Below are 21,533 nucleotides of genomic sequence, written 5' to 3' on the forward strand. Positions count from 1 at the left end.
AGGTCCTTTCCGCCGGCCGTGCGCTTATGGAATAATAGCCTGTTGATTATATGCATTATATGGGTCGGAATTAATACGGTTCGTAATAAAATAATTGAAATAATCATACGCCACAAGGACGACTTCACGTTAGAAATCTATTGCCCAAACGAAACCGCAGTTAACGCGATATCGCGTTAGCGACCACCATCCTCCGAACAGTTGAAAATGTTACCAGTTCTTTGCAAATATTGCAACCTACCGGTTCCAATTGGAATTTACAATACGAACGCAATAATTTTAATAAAAATATTCGTCGATTCTATATTATTTCTTGATACTCACAAGTTGTATTTGATACTTTAACCTAAAATATTTTTTACTTCGTGCGTATAAACTTTCAGAGCAAATTAATAGTAATTTTCAAACGAGAACCAGAGAATCTTAGGGGTACGATATTATTTTAGCTATCGACTTACGTAATTTCGAAGATGTCTGTGACGTAAACGAAAGAAGGGATAATTGTTTATACAGGAATCAGCCTCCCAATGAAAAGAATGAGGTTAGTTTCTGATTCGGATGCGAAGTCATCGTCAACGATCGCCGCGCCCTTTCCTGCTCAGATCTCACGGCGCCACCGGGTCAGACATCAGAGCACACACGCGTGATTGTATTTTTTTTATTCCATTCTACGGCAATTTTAATATTATCCTTCGAATTATGGCCCTCCGGTGATCCACGATGTGCGTTCCCATCACACGCGCATACCGCCGAGTTGGAACTCAAATAATCGTGCAGAGGAAGTCAATCTTTTTTCGAATCTTCTTTTTATTCTTTTTACTTAACTTCTTTGGTACGAAATCTAAAATCCATATGAAAATATTTGACGAATTTGTCAAGACGAAGAAGACGATCAAAACGTGTACATAAAAATTACAGAAATTGTCGATTGTATCAATTTCACACGATCGATACGAGAAAACATTTACAGTCTGCACATACGTATTTGACTGATTTAACGTTGGATTAAAATTAAGAAAATTATGGAAGTTTGAATATTGGTTATGTCCGGATTTTGTGTGCAGATACCCCACTGTGCAGCGGCACGATTCAATCAGAAGCGTGGTTTTTTTTCTGGAAGGGTTTTAAAGTTCGAGAGCAATGTGCGTGTTTATGATTTCCACGAAAACGTTGCAATCAACCCTCTTTAATGACCCCTTTTTCTATGAGAGATTAAAGGTGGCATTTCATTTTGTAAAGCTATTCCTAGAATTACGATGAACTTGCCTGCGGACGGACGACTTCGCCGGGACGCAATCATTGGAATCAACCGGAGCCTCGTTTTACGGAGATTATAGAGCGACGTGTACCGAAACACCGAAACGAAATAACCAAAAGGAAACATTAATTTTGAAACGCGTCCAAGTATTTATTGATATTATACATAGTTTAGGTTACATCATCCCGTTTTCACTTTGTTCCTCTATCGGCTGTTTTTTTCAATGAATTTAAACGCGACACGGATTCTCCGACGGTAAAGTAGCTGTCTGTTTCCAAGCCGGAGGCCGGTCGAACGCGTGACGTCACTGTGGTGCTGTGTTCTTTTCCGTGCCACGCATTGTACAGTGATATTTACTTCGTCAAAGTATCAACGATATAAAAGGTATTTAAACAAACTTCAGTCATCGATACATTTATGTAGCGAGTGAGTACTATTCGATTGTCATAGATGTTACTGTGATTTTCATAGAAGGCAGGTAACGTAGATGCATGCAAAAATTGTACGACGCCAGTCGCGATGTTACGAAAGTATACACAGAGTGTACATACGAGCTTGCGCCCGTTGCGACAACATCGACGGATAAAAAATGCGTAATTGTTAACGTTAGCAATCCGCGAGCAACTTCGTTTCTTCGAAAAAGTGAGGTTAAGTTTCAGTGTGCAGCTACGCGTGTTTCGAGAACCGAGTGTTACGAGGCAGCACTGTGCAACGCGGCTGTAACCCGAAGCGTCCTCGACGGCCCGTGCTCGCACTAATGATACGCAGATCGTTCAAACCTTATAAACTTGCACTCGATATTTTATGTAAATACTTAATCGGCGGTTCGATTGCTCTCGAGCGTCTAGTCTCGTATAAACGGTATCGAGCACGAGCAATCGATTCGCAGAACGCGAACCGCGGCAGCGAATCAGGTTCCGTGAAGGGTTGGGGGGAGGGGGTTGATGCCGCGGCGTCAAAGCGACTCTCGACCGACTCTCGAGTAGCATCGCGGACGGGTCTCTCTCCTCTTCTCCTCCATTATCGTAATTTTCAAATTTCCTGGGGACCGCGATGAAGAATGACGAGAGGTGCCGGCAGTTTCGCGTTAAACCGTCCCGAAGACTAGATAGTTCGGAATGAAGGAAAGAGAGGAAGGCCCGGGCGATGGTTAAGAAAAGGAACGGAAAAGGGAGGGAACGATTGAAGGAGCTGAACGAGAAGAAAGGGGACGAAGAAGAACCGCGAAGTCGGTGGCGGATTGGCGGCCTGGGGCGCGGTTGCAGATTCCCGGCGTGATGCCGGTGATTCGCGGCTTTGGTGCCCAGTAATCGTCGGACCCCTCGCCCAGCGTATTCCTCCTCCCTCGCATCTTTGCTCGGTGAATCCACCTCGGCCCTCTTCTCTCTCGAATTCGCTTCTCCGCACTTTCCTTCGGCCAGCCCCCCCTCCCGCTACCCCTGCGCCTCCCGCGGGCGTCTCGTACCTGCTTCGTCCTTTGATATGGCGCGGGCCGTTGTACATTGGTGGACGAGAAGTAAGAAGGGGGGCAATCTCGCGGTAAATACAGCAATCGCTTGATGTGCCGTCCGCATTAATATAATTAGTCACCCCTAGCGCTCGAAAGCGACCCGATGCTCGAGAAGCCGACTCGGCTTGGTTCTGTTTCAACCATCACGGGGCCGGGGGCATTACACGTACACGCAAACCATGCTGGGACTCTTAAAGATTCCGAGGGTTGGAGGAACAAGGGCGTGGTCGATCCATGTTGGGTCATTTTCATTTCTATCCATGCAAACTGATATCCCCCCTCCCATTCGTTTTTGCATGCTGTGCGTCAGTTTGCAGGCTGCGAACAAAGAGAGATCAGCGCCGGAGGAACACCGTGGACCGGCAATGCCGTGAGGAGCTCGATCAGGGATGAGGAACCCGCAGCCTTTCAAGCTGTTCGGTGCGGCCTATTGGCACGTTTTATCAATCGCGTATCGTCTACTTTCGTAAATCGTACATTTTAATCGATTGTAATAAACGTAAAAAAGGAAACGTGGACTAAAAGTAAAGGAAAAAGATTAATTTGTAACAATCCAGTGCCAAAAGGCTCTCCATCCCTGAGTCAATCGTCTATCGATAACAACAGACGCGCGTACTAGAACTAGTTTTTACCCGACAGCGATAATTTAATACTTTTAAAACCGCAACGCGATAATAAAACCTGATTAGAACAGGTTCGATAATAATGGATAATATGTTCTTCCCTAGAATGGCGCCAAAGAAAGTTGAGGAGCCTGAGAGGAAACCACTTATCGGCCGTGTGGGTACCAATTTAAAAGTTGGAATAGTAGGCATACCGAACGTAGGGAAATCAACTTTCTTCAACGTTCTCACCAAAAGCCAGGCAGCTGCTGAAAATTTCCCATTCTGCACCATCGATCCCAATGAAAATAAGTATCTACATTCATTACGCATTTTTGTCTTGCCTTTGCTCTACAAATAGTGTATTTAATTTCGTTCAATTTACTTAAAAAATAGCGTAAATCTATCACCGTTTCGCGTATTCCAGTCAATTTACTTTTACACGAGTTCGAAAAACATTGTTACGAGCTATTAACCTGTCCACTATTAATTGTCATTTGTTTGCAATTCTACCAAGACAGGTTACACAGCGAACCTCAAAATAAGCTTTTTATTAATATCCAGCGATGTGCGATGGAACCTCGAGTCGCGAAAGGCGCGACAGACGCGAAGACGATGGCGACAAGTTTTACGCGAGCGCCTCGTTCATCATAAAAAAGAGTTTCTTCCCTTTCGTTAAGGGATATCCTCGCAAAGAGTACGTTCCTTCGTGGCCGAAACCGCACGGCTGCGTGTACCCGAAAGCAAACGCTTACTATGCTTTCCACGAAGATGCGAATCCGTTCGACAGATTCGCCGCAAAGTGCCAATCGAGACAGTATGGGAACGTCCAACCCCATTTTGAATCTTCCGAGCAACCGTACGCGTCTCGCGATCCCTTTTGCGAGACCGACGCGAAGCAAAAATACCTCGAAAGCAAACCAACGTGTTTCGCCATTTTTGGGAAACCGGATCTAAACACCATCGAGCTCGCGACCATGATCGCCGACGCTTGGAATTGCGTTTTAATATCTCAATCGCAACTCGTGAAACAGGAGATCGAGCAAGGGACCGAGAAAGGTAAAATTATCGCAGACATTTTAAAGGCAGGCGAATGCTTGGGCCCAGATATTATCGTGAACTTGATAGAGAACAGGATCAATAAAAGGGACGTGCTTCACAGAGGTTACGTTGTGGAAGGTTTGCCACTGATTCCAAACGAGATACTGGACTATTCGTCCTATGCAAGTAACCCGGACAAAGACTCGAACGATCGACATTTCGCTCAGAATTACGCGAAATTTTTCGGGTCGTCGTTCGAAAGAATATGCGGCGCAACGACCGATCTTGAAGAAAGCGAACGAACTACAATTTCGTCCGATGAACGAATCAAGAATAAGACGTGCACGGTTGAACCTAATTACGAGAGTGTTATTTTCAATCAGGTCGAAGAAATATTCACAACGTGGCCTGTAAAGCCATCGATCATCGTCTACGCGATATGCCCGGATACGGACGCGACGAGGAAGCGTGGACATTTTCGCATAAACGCAGCAACTGGTCGCATCATAGACACCAGCCACGCGGGGATGAACAGAAATATCGATATGTCGTTATCCGACGATAGGAACGTTTCATTCGAATTTTACCGGGAACTGATGAACAAGGAGCGAATTTTGGACGAACACCAAAGCAAGTATTTGTTAAAGCGGCTCGCCGACCGGAAATCGAACGTCGAGACGCAATGCAAATTGTACAAACGCTTCGCGATACCCGCCATCGAGAAATGGATTCTGTTGCATAATCCGCAAAACGTAATACGCGTCGATGGCCGCGCGTCGATATTGCGTATGTTTCAAATCACGATTGCACGTTTGTGCACGTTGCCGGTTACAGGGGTGATTATTCCAAAGAGATTAATGGATCCTGTCGCGTTTAAATACAGCGACGAGTCGCCAACGACGTCCGATCCAATGAACGAATTCGAAGGTAAATCGAACGAAGAAGCGTTTCAATATCTAACGAACAGAGAAACCGTTTCGCCTGCATATCCTTGGGGATTGTCGCCTTGGAACTTTCTTTGCCCGGTCGAATTAACCAGAGGAAGGACCGTGGAAGGGTTGTCGAAATATGCTGTAAGATTCATGAACTATATTTTTTTTCTCTCGTCGTTGGAGGCGACTGAACTATTTATCGAGAATCCGAGAACTTTTTTACTTCCGTTCTCGCCTCGACCGACGTGTAAAATCGTAGTGTTCGGGCCCAAGTATTCCGGTAAATCCGATTTATGTAAAACGTTAGCGCGTGTCTTTGGAGGCACGATAATAAACGCGCACGAGGATGATGTTAATTCGTGCAGTCTCTTTGGTTCGTCCATTTGTAGCAACATAGAAGAGGATACCAATGCGATTATAAAAAATATACAGGATATATCGAAAGAGGAGATAGATGTAAATGTATGGAGAGACGGTGGTTACGTCGTGGATGGCATGTGCCTTGACATCGATAACTGGAAAATGATCGTCGAGGATCAAAAGATTGTGTTCGAAGATGCGATTCTCTTGTTCGACGAGGAGCCGTACGAATATTTGTTGTCCAAATGGCGCAGCATTCACGACGTCGAACAGAAATCGCACGAGGAACTGGGGGAAGGTACGGAATACATGGAAAATAGTATAAATATGAACGAAGACGACGAAGGGGAGGAAGAAGAAACTCAAGGACTGGTAGAATATATTCGGCACATTCAACAGTTTGAACTGGAGTGGGAAGAAATGAAGGAAACCGTGGCGAATGCTTGCAAAAATTTGGTTACTTGTAACCTGAGCAAAATCGATAATGTCTCCAAGTACGTGATCGAAAATATTAAAAATCGTTACAGGGATAAAGCTAGGATTATGAGCGACGAGGAAAAGGAAAGAGAAAAAGACATTGCAGAGTTCATAGCTATGACTGATAACACAGAAATCGTAGGGGAACAGGATGCACCGGAAGACGAAGGACGAGCCATGGACTTGGACGTTAAAGAGGACAGTCGTCGGTTTGGTGACACTAATTACTATTGTCCCGTAGCCCTGTTAAAGTATAATACTTTCTGGAAAGGTAAAGAAGACTTCGCGGCCGTCTTTATGAATAAAGTTTATTTTCTCTCCAGCGCTACGGCTCTCGAGGAATTCCTACGTAGTCCACAGTCGTTGTCTCTACCTTTTCAGAAACCATTGTCTACTATTCCACCCCTTCGCGTCAGCATTGTTGGCCCACCAGGAAGCGGAAAGAGTACGTTAGCCGATGCGATATCTCGAGAGTATGGCTTGGTTCGCGTCGATTACTTCAACTGTTTCACTGCGTACACGAAGAGCCGAGCAATGTTGCCACTCAGTCGCAGAGCGGTTCTGATTTCACCCGAGGATTTTTCGGAAGAGGTAGAATTGCCGGAAGATTTAAACGATATAAAATATATCATCGACGCCGCCACGGTGCAAACCTTCGTTCGACGCTACTGGAGAACAGGAGGTGTTCTTCCCAAACCGATGATTCGCGAGTGTTTATTGAGATTTTTCGAAGGACTTTATAACTTACACGGTATCGTGTTCGAGCAATTTCCCAGTTGTCCGGAGGACGTAGAGACTGCGCTGAAAACCTACGCTGTACCTGAGATAATAATACAACTCCGTTGCGGTAAAGACAAAGCGTACGAAAGGGTAATGCCCGAATTACTCAAGTCCTGGCAGGAAACGCTGGAAAAGAAAAAACGCGTCGAGTATTTGCGCTACGTAGAGGAACTCGATCGTTACCAGAAGGATAAAGAAACATGGATCGAGAAGATACTGAACGAAACGATCGACGACTTGCGTATGAAAAGAGGCGAGGAATTTTCATATTCGGCAGAAGACGACGAAGAATGTACGCTCGACGACGATATCGATCCAGAGATAATAGAGAGTAAGCGGCTCGAACTCGAAGAAACTTGGCGAGAAGAGAATCCTGAACCTGTACTTTTTACCGATTGGGAGAATTTCGAGACCGCGAAGCAAAGAATCGAGCGGGAGTTCGAAAAAATGTTCGACAACGATATCGAAATGATCGACGCCGTGCGGAACGCGTTGGAGAACGAAACGATACCGTACGTGGTGCTCGACGGGGAACGAACTTCGAAAGAGGTTCTTTTGCAAGCTATGAAGATTCTCACGCCTTACGCTAATCGAGATATTTCTGTTCTAGAGAATACGTACACGGTTGATCTGGAGACAGCCGGAATGCTCCTCGACTGCGGTCACTGTCTTCAAAGTTCGTTTGGCCGCTGGTGTCCGGTGCAGTTGCACGAAAATAAAATTCCTCTGCAGATGTTTCTGCCGTTAGAGGCCCAGCAAGAGATTTATCCGGTGATACATCGGCAATTCATATACTTCCTCGGCGGCAAAGACGCTCGTTCCAGATTTTTGAAGAATCCGTTTAAATACCTCGAACAGGATTCTTGCTCGCCAGTCGTTCCGTTTCGACTTTCCATCATCGGCCCACCGAAGTGTGGAAAGACGACGCTGGCGAATCGAGTCGCAAAAACATACGGCGTCAAGGTGGTAACTAGAGGCGTGGCTCTGCGCCATGTTTTGAAACATTTACCCTGGACGGAGTCAACAGAACTGGCGGAATCTCGTCTTCGACAGGGTCACCTTGCCCCTGAAGAATCTTTGGCCAGCGCCGTCGAAACGTATACCATCGATCCTCGATCGACCTCTCAGGGTTTCGTGCTGGACGGTTTCCCCGCGAATCGCAAAGAGTACGAAGAATTAACGTTCCTTGGCAGTCAACCGACGATCGTGCTCGATCTCAAAGCGCACCTGGCGTTTTGTTTAGACTGTTCGTCGCGGGACACCGACGGGACGGATAGACCGCTAAAACAAAATTTTTCTGACAAATTTTTGGCGCATCGTTACGCGAGCTGGGACGTCGACCAAGAGAAATATCGCGACTGGTTGAAGAAATTCACGCAGAACGTGATCGAAGTCGACGCCACCAAAAGTACGTGGCATATATGGACGCGAGCCGATCGAGAGATATGCTCGAGATACGAACGCATCAGATTGTATTTTCGCGAAAGCGATTACGACAAATGTCACGATTTAACGTTTATGAACGTTTCGCCCTACGAGTTTAAACAACGACAAAGCCGATTCGAATCTTACTGTCCTCTCTGTTTGTTTTATAAGAATATTATGAAGACGTCTGGACCTCCGCCGGATCATCGAGGAATGGTTCAATTCAGGGAACATTTCTATTGGATCTGCCCTCAACACACGAACGATTTCGTTCGAGATCCACAAAGGCACCTTCCACCGATAAATACGGCACGTTTGCCGGAAGATCGTCCTCGTATTTTGACGGAAACGGTCGACGCGCAACACCCCTGTTGGGCTACGCGTCTGCGAATCAAAGGCTTCTGTTTGGTCACCTACGTCGACAATCTACCGAATCGTAAACTCGTATCTGGAAAACCGAGCATAGGCGTTTTATATAAAGACAAGGCGTACCTGTTTTGCACGGAGGAATGTCGCGACAAATTTCTAGAGCGTTGCGAGAAATACGCGAACGTCGATGTTAAATTTCTGTACACGCTACCGGCGATCGACGTGAAACATTTACCTCGGCTCGGTTTCTTGGAGCAAACGGTCGCGAAGGTAATAGTCGAAGCCGTAAATCAGGTCAGCGTAATTCGTCCGAAACTGCCGGGCTTAACGCCCTCCGTTACCGCTGCAATTTACATTGGCGTGTACTTGAAAACTCGAAACGTCTCCTGTGCCTTGAAAGAAATCGAGATCTACGAGGCGGCTCGCAGTAAAATCTTCAAACGCGATAAGATTATAAAAGTAGCGACTCGCGCCATAAAGAAGAAACGCAACCCTTTCTTAAAAGTTCCTGTACATCTGGATTGTAACAGCGACAAATCGCATAGAATCAGTAAACACTTGTCCGTGTTAGGCAGCGTCTATCCTCATCAGTCGGTTCTTATTACGTTCCGACGGACATCGCCGACGCAAACTTTCCAGGATCCGAGCGACGACGAGTCGGATAATTGAATTCAATCGAATGATATTTAAAATGTGACTTGTATCTCGATCGAATAAACGAACGTTTACGTAATCGATAAATCTATAATTATTGAAAAATTTAATTGCGATATTCTTCTCTGCCCAAAGTCTAACTGTTCTTCTTGTTTTCCAGCACGTCGCGTGCCCGTACCCGACGCAAGGTTCGATTATCTGTGCGAATATTTCAAACCGGCTAGGTGAGTAGTAAATATTGTTCCGTAGCAACGATAAATGAACGTCTGGAACGTGTTACCGTATTACCGAAAGAAAGCAACGTGTCTATCTGGAAATGCACCCTCGCGACGGGGAAACGAGTTGGAATAACCATTGGCATTTCCATACTTCTTCGCTTTTATTTTCGCGAGCTAGGGACAAGGCAGGGAGGAAACGGTACGTGATCTGCAATGCAGATTGATCTAAATTCGTCTACGCGACACGGAGTCCATGTTGAACCGTCGACCGACTTTACATATCCCTTTTCTTCGCTTGCTTTGCAATGTCCCTTTAAGACAGTATTTCATAGTCGCTCTTTTATTTTTTCCATCCGGAATTACATAGTGAAATTACGTAGATAAAATCGCGTGAAAACATAAGCGTGGACGACCTTCTTCCAGTTTAAAATGAATTTGTGAAATAAACTGTCGACGGTTAATATTTATTTTTAGAGGCAAGTCTTGAGTCAAAGTTCCACCATTTTATAATAAATTATTATTTGTATAAATCCCTACGCGCAACTAAAGCTACTGTCTTATAGTTTAAGAAAATTGCACGATTCCTTGTTTTAGAATTTGCAGTGAAAAATACACGTCCGCCCGTTTCCAATGTGTCTATTATAATTAATATTTTCATACGAAATTTTTACGAGAAGTAGTTCGAGAAATGTTCTTTCGAAACCATTAAACATTTATTAGAAAGAATTTCAAAATTAGCCCCAAAAAATTCTTGAAAATAGCTTTTATTTCCATTTGTCACAGTGGTTTCCCCCTTTAAATGGATTTAATTCTTTCGAGTTAAGACAAAAGTTCGCGGCTATGCGTGCCGTGGAAAGTAATTAATCGGAGTCCTGAACGCGTATTCTAAGCTAGTCAAGTGGGATAATGGATGTTTCGTTGAAACGCGTGGAAACCGGTATGCGTGCTGCGGTGTACATCAGCGCGAGTAACTATCGATGAAAGTCATGTTTATCGTGTCGCGCGTCATCATGCTGGCTCGTTGACACGAAGAGATTGAATGTACGAAGCAGCAGAGTCACCGGAGGGTCGAAAAGCCAAAGCGCATATACGAGTTCGATCGAGGGAAAGAAATATTCTTCGACGATCGCAACGAGTAACAAAAGAACGAAATAAACGAGGAGTAATTATAAAATGTAAGGCTGATAGGAGTTTAGTTTACTCTGGGACGCGTGCTCGTTGACAATTCCGGTAATTCCGAGGGATTAAAATGCGAAACGACGGTAGATCAAAGAGCATCTCTGTTCGTTCTGGCCTCCCACGACCCAACGCTCCGGAACACTCGTGCCAACGACATTGCACGGTCCGACTGCCGGCACGTGTCGGATGATTCAACAATGCCTAATGAAAGCCACCTAACGCGGCGTTCCCCTTCTTCTTGTTCATTTCACCAACGTGCTTCTCTTCAAAGGCTAATTGTTTAATGAGGCTACTCGCATTAGCATTTAAATACAGCTCGTTGTCGCTGCGACACCCTCGTCTCGATTCTAGACGCGTGCACTCCGAATGCAAGGATTACGTGTACCTAAACGATTCCTTCTTTCGCGCCTCTACGAACGATTCGTAACGCGAAACGTTTCTTTTCCGCGTGCTTTCCAGCAAAGTTCCAGCCTTCTTGAACGTGGTGGACATCGCTGGGCTGGTAAAAGGCGCCGCCGAGGGACAAGGATTGGGAAACAATTTCCTCTCGCACATCAACGCTTGCGACGGCATTTTCCATCTCTGTCGTAAGTAGTTTCGATGCACGCGTCTGTAGTTTACCGATGGGTAAACAGTCGCTTATCTCTCGCGCGTATAAACGTTATTGTTCGGGACAAACGACCACTGATAAAAATCAATTACTTTAAGGGGGGGTAACGTTCCCCGTCGATGAGATCGAAAGATTAGTTTGTCGCTATGTTTACTTCTTCCGTGTACTGCACGAGCAATTACGGATACCAACTTATCTCCACAACACGCACGCGTTAGTTTGCTAGCACCAGGGGCGCGCGTTTATTGCTTTTGTTAACCGTTTTCCCGGAACCGCGCCGATTCTCATCGATCGTATCTTTAAAAAGCTAGTTAATACTCTGTTTTCCAACCGACTGCAGGAGCGTTCGACGACGACGACGTCACCCACATAGAGGGAGACGTGAATCCCGTGAGGGATCTCGAGATCATCAGCGAGGAACTGCGACTGAAGGACATCGAGTTCTTGAACGTACATCTCGAGAAATTGGAAAAGCTCGTCGTTCGCGGAAACGATAAAAAACTCAAGCCCGAATATGTAAGTAATATTTTTTTATATCAAATACAATACTCTCGTAACGCGATCGTGATCTATCGCGATCCTCACGATCTGTCCTCCACCATCGTGCATCGTATGAAAGCATGCACTTGTAATTGTGACTGAATTCTCGAATGCGAAGCATCGATGCCGTCGCTTGCGAACGATGCATGGAATGCTCGAAGAGATTTCTCAAAAATCTCACTATGCGAAGATTATAAATGGTGTATAGGTGACTAGACGATTATCCGGCATACTCGGAACTGAGGCAATACTGGAAAATCAAATATACCGGATAATTGAACTATACTTACATATAAAATGATACAAACGAGGAATATAATCACAGACGACGTATACGAGTAGATCTTACAGTCAATGTATTTCTTCGGCCTATCATAGAAAATGAAATTACAGAAACATTTCTGGCCATACATCATATGTTCGGTAAAGAATTTTTTCCTCGAAAGTGCGTAGGAATTCGGGGGTATGTCTATTGACCAAAAATGATTGTAATTGACCCCTGCAATCAAAAATAATTTTTTTAGAACGATTTCAAATTTTTTAATTTTGTCCAAAAATTTCACATCTACTCGAATTTTTTTCTCGAAAGTGCCTAGGAATTCGGGGGTATGTCTATTAACCAAAAATGATTGTAATTGACCCCTGCAACCAAAAATAATTTTTTTAGAACGATTTTAAATTTTTAAATTTTGTCCAAAAATTTCACATCTACTCAAATTTTTTTCTCGAAAGTGCCTAGGAATTCGGGGGTATGTCTATTAACCAAAAATGATTGTAATTGACCCCTGCAATCAAAAATAATTTTTTTAGAACGATTTCAAATTTTTTAATTTTGTCCAAAAATTTCACATCTACTCGAATTTTTTTCTCGAAAGTGCCTAGGAATTCGGGGGTATGTCTATTAACCAAAAATGATTGTAATTGACTCCTGCAACCAAAAATAATTTTTTTAGAACGATTTTAAATTTTTTAATTTTGTCCAAAAATTTCACATCTACTCGAATTTTTTTCTCGAAAGTGCCTAGGAATTCGGGGGTATGTCTATTGACCAAAATAATTTTAATTGACCCCCTGCAACCGAAAATATTTTTTTTAGAACGATTTCAAATTTTTTAATTTTGTCCAAAAATTTCACATCTACTCGAATTTTTTTCTCGAAAGTGCCTAGGAATTCGGGGGTATGTCTATTGACCAAAATGATTTTAATTGACCCCCTGCAACCGAAAATATTTTTTTTAGAACGATTTCAAATTTTTTAATTTTGTCGAAAAATTTCTGCACCTATGAAATTACTTTGCCCAAATTTCAACCGCTTCGAAAAAAAGACTATATTCTAGGAAAACTCAAAACGATGTTACGTCGCGATCAATTTCGCGAATTCACTGTATATCGTTGAATATAGATCGTATTTGGCAAAAATCGATCTTGCCCAAGAACGTTTGATCAGCATTTATTGAATCGAGCCAAGTGGTTCGTTTGCTTGTACTATTCTCTTCGAGACGCGAGGGAAACTGTTGTAAATGCGAGCATATTACGTAACCTGGACGAAATCACCGAGAAAATTGAGAGGAAGAGAGAAAGAGAGCGGTACATTGGTTCCTAGAACGAATCAATCGAGTTACCCTCTTTCCGTGGATTGACCCACGGCAATTTCCGATCTCTCCCTCGTTCTAGACTTTGCAATTTGCTAAAACTTTTCGAGAGTTCGAAGTTGGCTCTTCGTCCTCTCGGCTAAACTAATGGAGCGACGTTTCGCGAGTGTGCACAGTCCTCTAATCACGGTACGATCACGGAATCATTCCACTCAACGGCGCGTACTCGTGCGGTTAAATACTAAACGGAACGTTGGTTTCTTCTGATTGATAGTAAAGTAAATTTGCATATTGGGAATGTTTGGGAGGGGGGAAAAAAAGAACGAAATTCACCGACGCTACAACGTAAGTGCATAAAAGTTTCTTTCTGCATAGGACACGCTGTTGAAAGTGAGAGGCGTAATGGTGGACGAAAAAAAGCACATCCGGTTCGCCGATTGGAGTGCCACCGACGTAAGTTTACTATGCTCGTGCACATAGATTTCTTCGTGTTTTGAGAGTCAGCTGTAAAGCGTGATGCTTGTTCCAGATCGAAGTTCTCAACAAATATTTGTTCCTCACGTCGAAGCCCGTTATTTACTTAGTTAATCTCTCTGAAAAGGATTATATACGTAAAAAGAACAAATGGTATGTACGCGCGGGAAATTAATTTTTTAAATATTCTAATCCATTGAATGTACTTACATCGTATTCGTATAATCTTTTCAGAATGTTTAACATTGTTCGGTGTTTTAAATCTAATTCTCTGTTTCGGTATGATATTCAGGTTAATCAAAATAAAGGAATGGGTCGATAAGAACGACCCCGGAGCTGTTTTGATCCCTTTTAGCGGCGCTTTCGAGAACAAGCTTGCCGACATGAACGAAGCCGAACGCGCTAAATATTTGGAAGAACAGAAAGCTACGAGGTACTGTTCCTAATTTGTAACGTACAGTTCCTGGCAATCGAATTCGACCTGTGTCCGTAAATAGCAAATTGTCTCTTTAAATTTCTATTACACAATCACGTATACGTGACGATTAATCTATTGTAACTATGGAAAACTGTGCGAACATTTATACTAGATTACACGGTACAACGCGAATTTGGCATCCTAAAATAGGAGCTAGAATAGCATAATTTGAAAGATTCGAATCCTATCCAATTACGGAATACTAGCCGTAAAAAGTTGCTAGGAAGGTAAACGATCGTTCGTAAAATTCGTGACGCCAACCCTACGAAAGTCGGGTTCCCACATTTAACTATGCACCGAGTTATCTACTAACGGTAATAATAATGAAGGGTTCAGTCCAAGCGTCTAGACTCGACCCACTCTCATGTAGGACGACCAATAAAAACTGCGGCATCTTTGGCGTGGCGCATTATATTTTTACGGACGGCTATTCAAATTCTTGTAAAATTGCATAAAAACCCCTCCTGCCCTCCCGGGCACACCGGTATAACTAGGGGATGAGTGGAAACGAGGACCAACCGGTTCAGTTGGCTAGTAGGTCATTCGTGAACAAGATCAATTTATCCTGCGTACAGCAAGCTCGCTCGAGTTTATGCTCGTTTTAAATATTCGTGTCGCCTGTAAATCCGAATCTACACAGCGACGATTGTTTAAAAGCGAAAGCACCCGTTGGTGGTATCGTTCGATTGGAAACGACGTAGGAAATATCGAATCGTGCACACCAATAACGTCCACGATCTCAGGTCAATGGTTAGAGATCGAAATTCTTCGGCAAACTCTCTCGATCCCTCGGAACGATCGCATAAGATTGGCTCGCTCGGTAATCACAGGGGACAAACGAAAGATTTCTAGATACCGCGATTTTATTTCGTGACCGCAGATAACTTAGACGTCGAACCTGGTCTCGGACAGAGTCAGAGTGATAAAATTGTGGTATTAAGTCGTTCAGCTTTATGTGTATTCTCTGAAGTCCCGAAGTCCGTCAGGATCCACGGAACAGGATGGCTTCCCCTCGTGTACCCTGTCATTAGACGATATTCGGTTCGAGACAATCATATTCCGCAGTCCTGTTCTCGACCACCCCTTTTTTTCAACCGAGAATCCACTATTTTTTTTTCTAATACACCGTACTAAAGAATTCGCGAACTTATTTTTCTATCTCGTGGGGCATGGTCTGTGTACAGCGTTATTAACCGGGAAGCTCGTTTAATTTGCATCTTGCACGATTATCAAGCAACAAGGAAACTCAGAGATAGACGCCAGCAAATAGTTTGAATGAAAATTGAGACTAAATTTTTAGTTTAATCGTGATTACAAATAACGCACGGTCTCTCACTTTTAGCGCCCTCGACAAGATCATCATTCAAGGATACAAAGCACTGCAGTTGCAATACTTCTTCACGGCAGGGCACGACGAAGTCAAGGCATGGACGATTCAGGTAAATAAAAACGAACGTCGCGCGATGATTTCCCCGTGTGTTCATTCGATGTTTAATAATATTTCAGAAAGGCACGAAAGCACCCCAAGCTGCAGGAAAGATTCACACGGACTTCGAGAAAGGATTCATTATGGCTGAAGTCATGAAGTACGACGATTTTAAAAACGAAGGATCAGAAGCGGCAGTGAAGGTGATACTTACAGTAAACATCGATGTTTTATTAATTTTTTGTACGAGTGTTACTTTTGCCTTTTCATTCTGCGACAGGCTGCTGGAAAATATAGACAGCAGGGGCGTAATTACGTTGTCGAAGATGGGGATATCATCTTTTTCAAGTTTAACGCTGGCGCTGGACTAAAAGACGCGAAGAAAAAGTGATGGCACGCGTTGCTCATGTTGTTGCTCGTTCATTTGTACATCAACATGATCCTCATGTTTTGCTGCACACGTGACATAAGTATGAAGCGGCCAAAATCGCTTACCAATATCCCTTGACGTGTTTCTTTTTTACATTATCACCGAACGATACGTGCCACCATCGATGACGATAGCAACAGTTTTATAGCAACACTTGATACCCGAGTAACTATTTTTACATGCTTTATTACACCATAGAAACAGGGAGATCCTTTCTTCCCGCGACTTGAATAATTTATCGCAGTCTTCTATCGTATCGATGTTGGTATAACTACCGTTGGAACAATCACAGCATTTGTTTCGTGTTACATAACGAAACGGAACGACAAAAAGTTATGTTTCAAAGTTATTAGGTGTAAATAAATAATAGTGGCTTTATAATACAATATCCTGCTTCTATTGCTCTGGGTTACCAGTGAAAAAAAAAAGGGTAATGTAAAAGAAGAGATCGGTAACTTGTGTTCTTGAATGTTCATTTGTATGTTTTCCATATTTATTCTATAAATACATTTACTTAGAAGTGAATAATAAATTCAATCACCACTTACTATTAATAAAACTAATGCGCTTGAAATGTTACGCGTTACCGTGTGTACTAAAACCACTGATATTTTACGAATTTATATTCGTGAATCACGAAGTCCCATTAAACAATAGGTTTATTTTGTACCTTGTTTACGATGTGATAGGCAGTCGAGACTCGAAATCGTATGCCAGTTGACGCATGTGGGATTTCAACTGTTTAAAGGGCGAAAAGGGAAGGCTCACGTTTGTCTTCTTTCTCAAATCCCCGAAGTTCGTGTACACGTGGCTGTGCATTAGTTAAATGTTTGGACAGTTTCCTCTGAGCACCGGTCTAATAACACTGCGTTAACCCTCCGGCAAGCGCGCCTTTTTTCGTACTCCGTTCATGCGGCGTTGATATTATGAAATCTTAACTTTTAGGTCGAATAGATAGAAAAACCTTCAAATGAGGAATAGAAAAAGGTCCGAAGTCGATCTGGTCACGGGAAAAAGAGTTTTTGACAAAAGATTAAGCCGCGAAACTGACGGACGTGCCCGCCGGAGGGTTAACCACTCTCTGAAGATGGCGCCACGTACACCATTTTTGTGGCGGCACAGTTTCAAATCATGAAATACCTGTGGCGGCACAGTGGACGTTCATTTGAAAACCTTTATGTTTTGTTCCCTCAGCAACCGTTTGTTACACACTCCTTGCACAGTTTTCGAGTAGTTAACATATATCGTTTTGTAGGATTTAATAAAATTTTGTTAGTTATTGTTAAGTCCTCTAGTAACAGAAGAGTAACGCCACATTTTATACCGACAAACACATTCATCGTGGAACGGAAAATGTGTTTTTGTAAAAACCCACGATTTTCGAAACGCTATAATTAAGGCAGGCGAAAAGAATAATATCTATTTAGATTTTTTTCTTGAAAAATATTTTATAATCGAATTCGATTCGGTACAATCAGTATAAAACAGCCTTTCATTCATTATCAAAAGAATTCATTACCACAATATGTTTAGTATAGTTATCTTTGGTGCAGTTTTAAACTAGATATCAATGGGGCATGGCAACTTTTCGTTCTGTGGATATTAATTTTCTACAACGTCGTACGATGTTTCGTTGAAAAGTCGATATTTCAGCCACTGATACAACTCTATTTCATCTTCATAGAGTCTGAACAATATATCTCTTTCTCTTGGTTCTAATGTTAACGACATTTGAGAAAGGTACTTCTGTTTCGGTCCTAAATAACAAAGACCAGAGTAACAAACTGTAACTGTGTAAATTTTATACAATTATATCCGTTTTATCTAATTACTTACGAATTTTTCTGTAAATTTGCCTAGCACCGCGAAAAAAATATGGAAATTTATGTTCCAGCAAGTTTATCGACTGCTCCATGCAATCTAAAATGCCAACGACTGGATACCATTCGATAATATTTGCTTTAGCCCGTTGCAATGCCCATTTGTTATTTATCTCTCTATAAATTTCATTTATATAGAAAGATAGAGATAAAAATAACTCTATAAATCTTATTTAGAGCGACGCGCTTATAAATAGGAGAATCGAGTTAAACATTATACAACCGTTTTCTCCATTTACGCTCATGCTCGCCATTGTATATGTACATACTCACGAGCAGCGAGGATCCTGTCCGCAAAACGTAGGTATAGATCTACTTTCAAGCATCGTTTTTCGCTTCTCACGATACCTGAAAAAGGAAAGCACACGAGTAATCGCCGTACACGCGATAACTTTTGCTCCGCTATTAGTACACCGTAGCAAAGAATGTATTTTTTGCTTAGCAAAATTTATAGAAAACTCTGTAAAAGAAAAAAAGCATGACACTGTTTACCTCTGTAAGTTTTGAGCACCCATGGGATTTCTCACTAAAGATATAAACGTTGGAGCCTGTCGTCCAAATTTCGAGAAACTTATAAACCTAACGTTTCCGTCGAAACTTAAAGGAATCGCTTCCTGTTTTATGATATTAGTAATCTCTTCCACTAACAGTTCCTGCGAAACAATACCATCCACATTCATCGTGAACTCGAACAGAATTTTGCGTAACGGAAAAACTACGGGAACGTAAATACTAAATAGTTACAAACGAAACTTAATTGTGGCTGCGTTATATAATTTTGCTACTGCATTACGGGAAAACTAGCTGGAGAACGCATTCCTAAAGTAGACTAACTCGTCTAGTAAATTAACAGTTACGTAACATTGATAAATTCTTCCTTGCCAATTATAAAATATATATTTCGCTTATACTTTCGCGGCAAAAAAGTTTACGATACAATTCGGTAAAAATTAAATTTAAATCCCTTTTTAATGAAATAAATTTATTATACTGACCATACGTGCATATAAAATCAGATTCAACGACCTTTGCTTCGCGCAATGTGCCAAATTGCAAATTAAAATAACCGAGAATCGGACGATATAAAGCGTCAGAGTGATTGATCGCCATACTCCAAATACATCGAATCTTTTAATATTTATTACCTTTCTCATTACATTACGCGGAAGCACGTTGGATACATTGGCTGGATATGCTCCAAGCCGGAATTCTCGCGTCTGTCGCTTTAGTTCGGCAGATGAAAGTAGTACAACTTCGATTGCAACACCGAAAACCGACTCTGACGTGTACGCAAAGTGCAACGACCACCGTGATTAAATACCCCGGGGATTTATACGTTCAATGAATCACGCGTTGATTCATGTTTCTCGCTTTATCGTTCCACAATCATCGTAGCCACAATTATTCGAGTGAATGTCTATTACTATCTATTAACGATTGAAAAGATTCTGAGATGCGTCGTGTAACCCCGTATATAGCAGCATAAATATACTTTCGCAATGAAACTCTATGTAACTTGGCGGTATGATGCATCAGGAATTTACCTCTTGCAATGTCGACAAAAGACCATGGTCGCCAGGTGGCAAACGTATATGTTTGAAAGCATTGTAGCCCTGTAAACGCTGTAAAATCAGGATCAACAGCTCAGCCCCAGCGTCGGGCACGCGTGTTAACATTAAGATGTGCTTGTTCATTTCGGACATGCTCCTACGTACACCCAGTTCCGCAAGCGAGGGTGTAACGTACCGATACGTCTGTGTAAATCACATTAACGACCATCATTACGTTATAGAGCCTACAATTTTATTAATCTAATACAACACGATAAATGGGTACGGATTAATAATATTCCTTGTAACTCGAAAGATCCTTGATTATCTCATTACTTAATTATCGCGGTCAACTTCCGGTGAACCCGTTTATAAATCGCAAACAAGAAAGATCACTTTCCAGCAATTACATCCTTCGCTGACGCACTTTCACTGCATCGAGCACGGTTTGAACTCGATCGGAGTGCACCGTCCGAAAAGTTCTGCCAAAAAGTGCATTTGAAAATACGATAAATCGACGAGAACGTTCTACATGAAAATTTAACTATTTCGTAATACGTATCCAATCGTCTGATTCGCGAACTCGATTCGTCGTTAATCGTTGTAGATTTATTAAATACAATTCACCTGGCCATTACTGATATCCTGTTCCTTCGCATAACGTTTTTCTGTATTGTCTCCCGAATGATTATCGAACTCTGTCGTGGATTTCGATCTTAAAACAATGAATAGAACCGTCGAGCATACAGTGACACTGGTTAAAAAGCTACGGTTCAGACGCATGTCAAAATGAGATACGATTTGCGATACTGCGACGGTGGATGTAACCCTTTTTTCTTGAAAAGTGTACGACCGATAGTTCTGATTACTGACATCGGAACTTTCAGTCACGAATTAGCGGCGGTTGTGTCTACTAAGAAACTGAGGAGAATGTCAGTGGGTCAGAGACTCTGTACCGCTTGATCCCCACATCTTCACCTTAACTCCCACCAAGTGTAGATCTCGTGAAAAGGGAAACTCAACTTTTCCATGTCCATTTAATTAATTATGAATAAGAAATGCATACTTTCCAGATAACCATTCGACGGATTTAATCCGCTATACGTACCAGCTAATGAATCACTTTTCTCTGACATTTGAAATTCAGATTGCTTTAGAAGTAGTAAATTACCTACAATGACCCGCGAGAGTCTTCGTACACGAGAATAACATTTGTTCAATGCAATTGTATTGATATTTTAATAGCGTCTTTATAAAATGTTATTACGTATGTATAATTAACAAAATTTAGTGCTAAGAAGTTTGGGATTTTGGAGGATTTTAATTTTTATCGGAATAACGACCTTAAACACGAGTCGCATTTAATTCAGCAATGGCTGATTTTTAATATCCCCTATATAATAGTCATACCTTCTCAATCCCATCGAAAAATTAGCAAGATTTTGGGTGACATTATTTATACCACGTGATAAATATTCCACATTTCCTCAACGAAATACGAGTAGACGTTACATCAAATGTATTTTTTCGGATCATTTCTCTGGGGCTTGAGAGGCCCATTTTACTTTTTTTACTTGTAATGTTTCTGTGATGAGAAAAATGTAATTAAATGAAAATGATAAAAGCATGACAATGAAGTTTCTAATGAAAAAACACCTATTTTACGCGCAGCTTTTATAGATAATAATATCTGAGAATTTTGAATAATCCCGCTCTTGTAATTGAATTCTCGACTTAAAATCGCGCCA

General features: G+C 42.2%; 2 protein-coding genes across 4 annotated transcripts; one reads left to right on the forward strand and one right to left on the reverse strand.

Moving 5' to 3' along the window:
• The first annotated feature begins 1,507 nt into the window (after window positions 1-1,507).
• LOC143346977 (obg-like ATPase 1) lies at window positions 1,508-19,889 on the forward strand. Of its 3 annotated transcripts, none has more exons than XM_076775725.1 (11): window positions 1,508-1,642; window positions 3,497-3,678; window positions 9,572-9,632; window positions 11,265-11,392; window positions 11,756-11,931; window positions 13,923-14,000; window positions 14,077-14,174; window positions 14,314-14,454; window positions 15,842-15,938; window positions 16,006-16,128; window positions 16,206-19,889. In XM_076775725.1, the coding sequence occupies exons 2-11, from the start codon at window positions 3,498-3,500 to the stop codon at window positions 16,314-16,316; spliced, it is 1,194 nt and encodes a 397-aa protein (XP_076631840.1). In that variant the 5' UTR covers window positions 1,508-1,642; window position 3,497; the 3' UTR covers window positions 16,317-19,889. The 3 variants fall into 3 exon arrangements, with proteins under 3 accessions (XP_076631840.1, XP_076631841.1, XP_076631842.1); XM_076775726.1 differs by having other exon boundaries at window positions 1,601-1,684; XM_076775727.1 differs by lacking the exons at window positions 1,508-1,642; window positions 3,497-3,678 and adding an exon at window positions 3,786-9,022.
• On the reverse strand, window positions 17,958-20,836 carry LOC143346082 (uronyl 2-sulfotransferase). The gene is made up of 6 exons (XM_076773836.1): window positions 20,413-20,836; window positions 19,780-19,989; window positions 18,728-18,888; window positions 18,509-18,583; window positions 18,192-18,352; window positions 17,958-18,112 (listed from the first exon to the last, which is right to left on the reverse strand). Exons 1-6 carry the CDS (start codon window positions 20,566-20,568, stop codon window positions 17,958-17,960), a joined length of 918 nt encoding a protein of 305 aa, XP_076629951.1. The 5' UTR covers window positions 20,569-20,836.
• Window positions 20,837-21,533: the final 697 nt, after the last annotated feature.

Source organism: Colletes latitarsis, chromosome 10, assembly GCF_051014445.1.
Source record: "Colletes latitarsis isolate SP2378_abdomen chromosome 10, iyColLati1, whole genome shotgun sequence".
NCBI classification, from domain to species: Eukaryota; Metazoa; Arthropoda; class Insecta; order Hymenoptera; family Colletidae; genus Colletes; species Colletes latitarsis.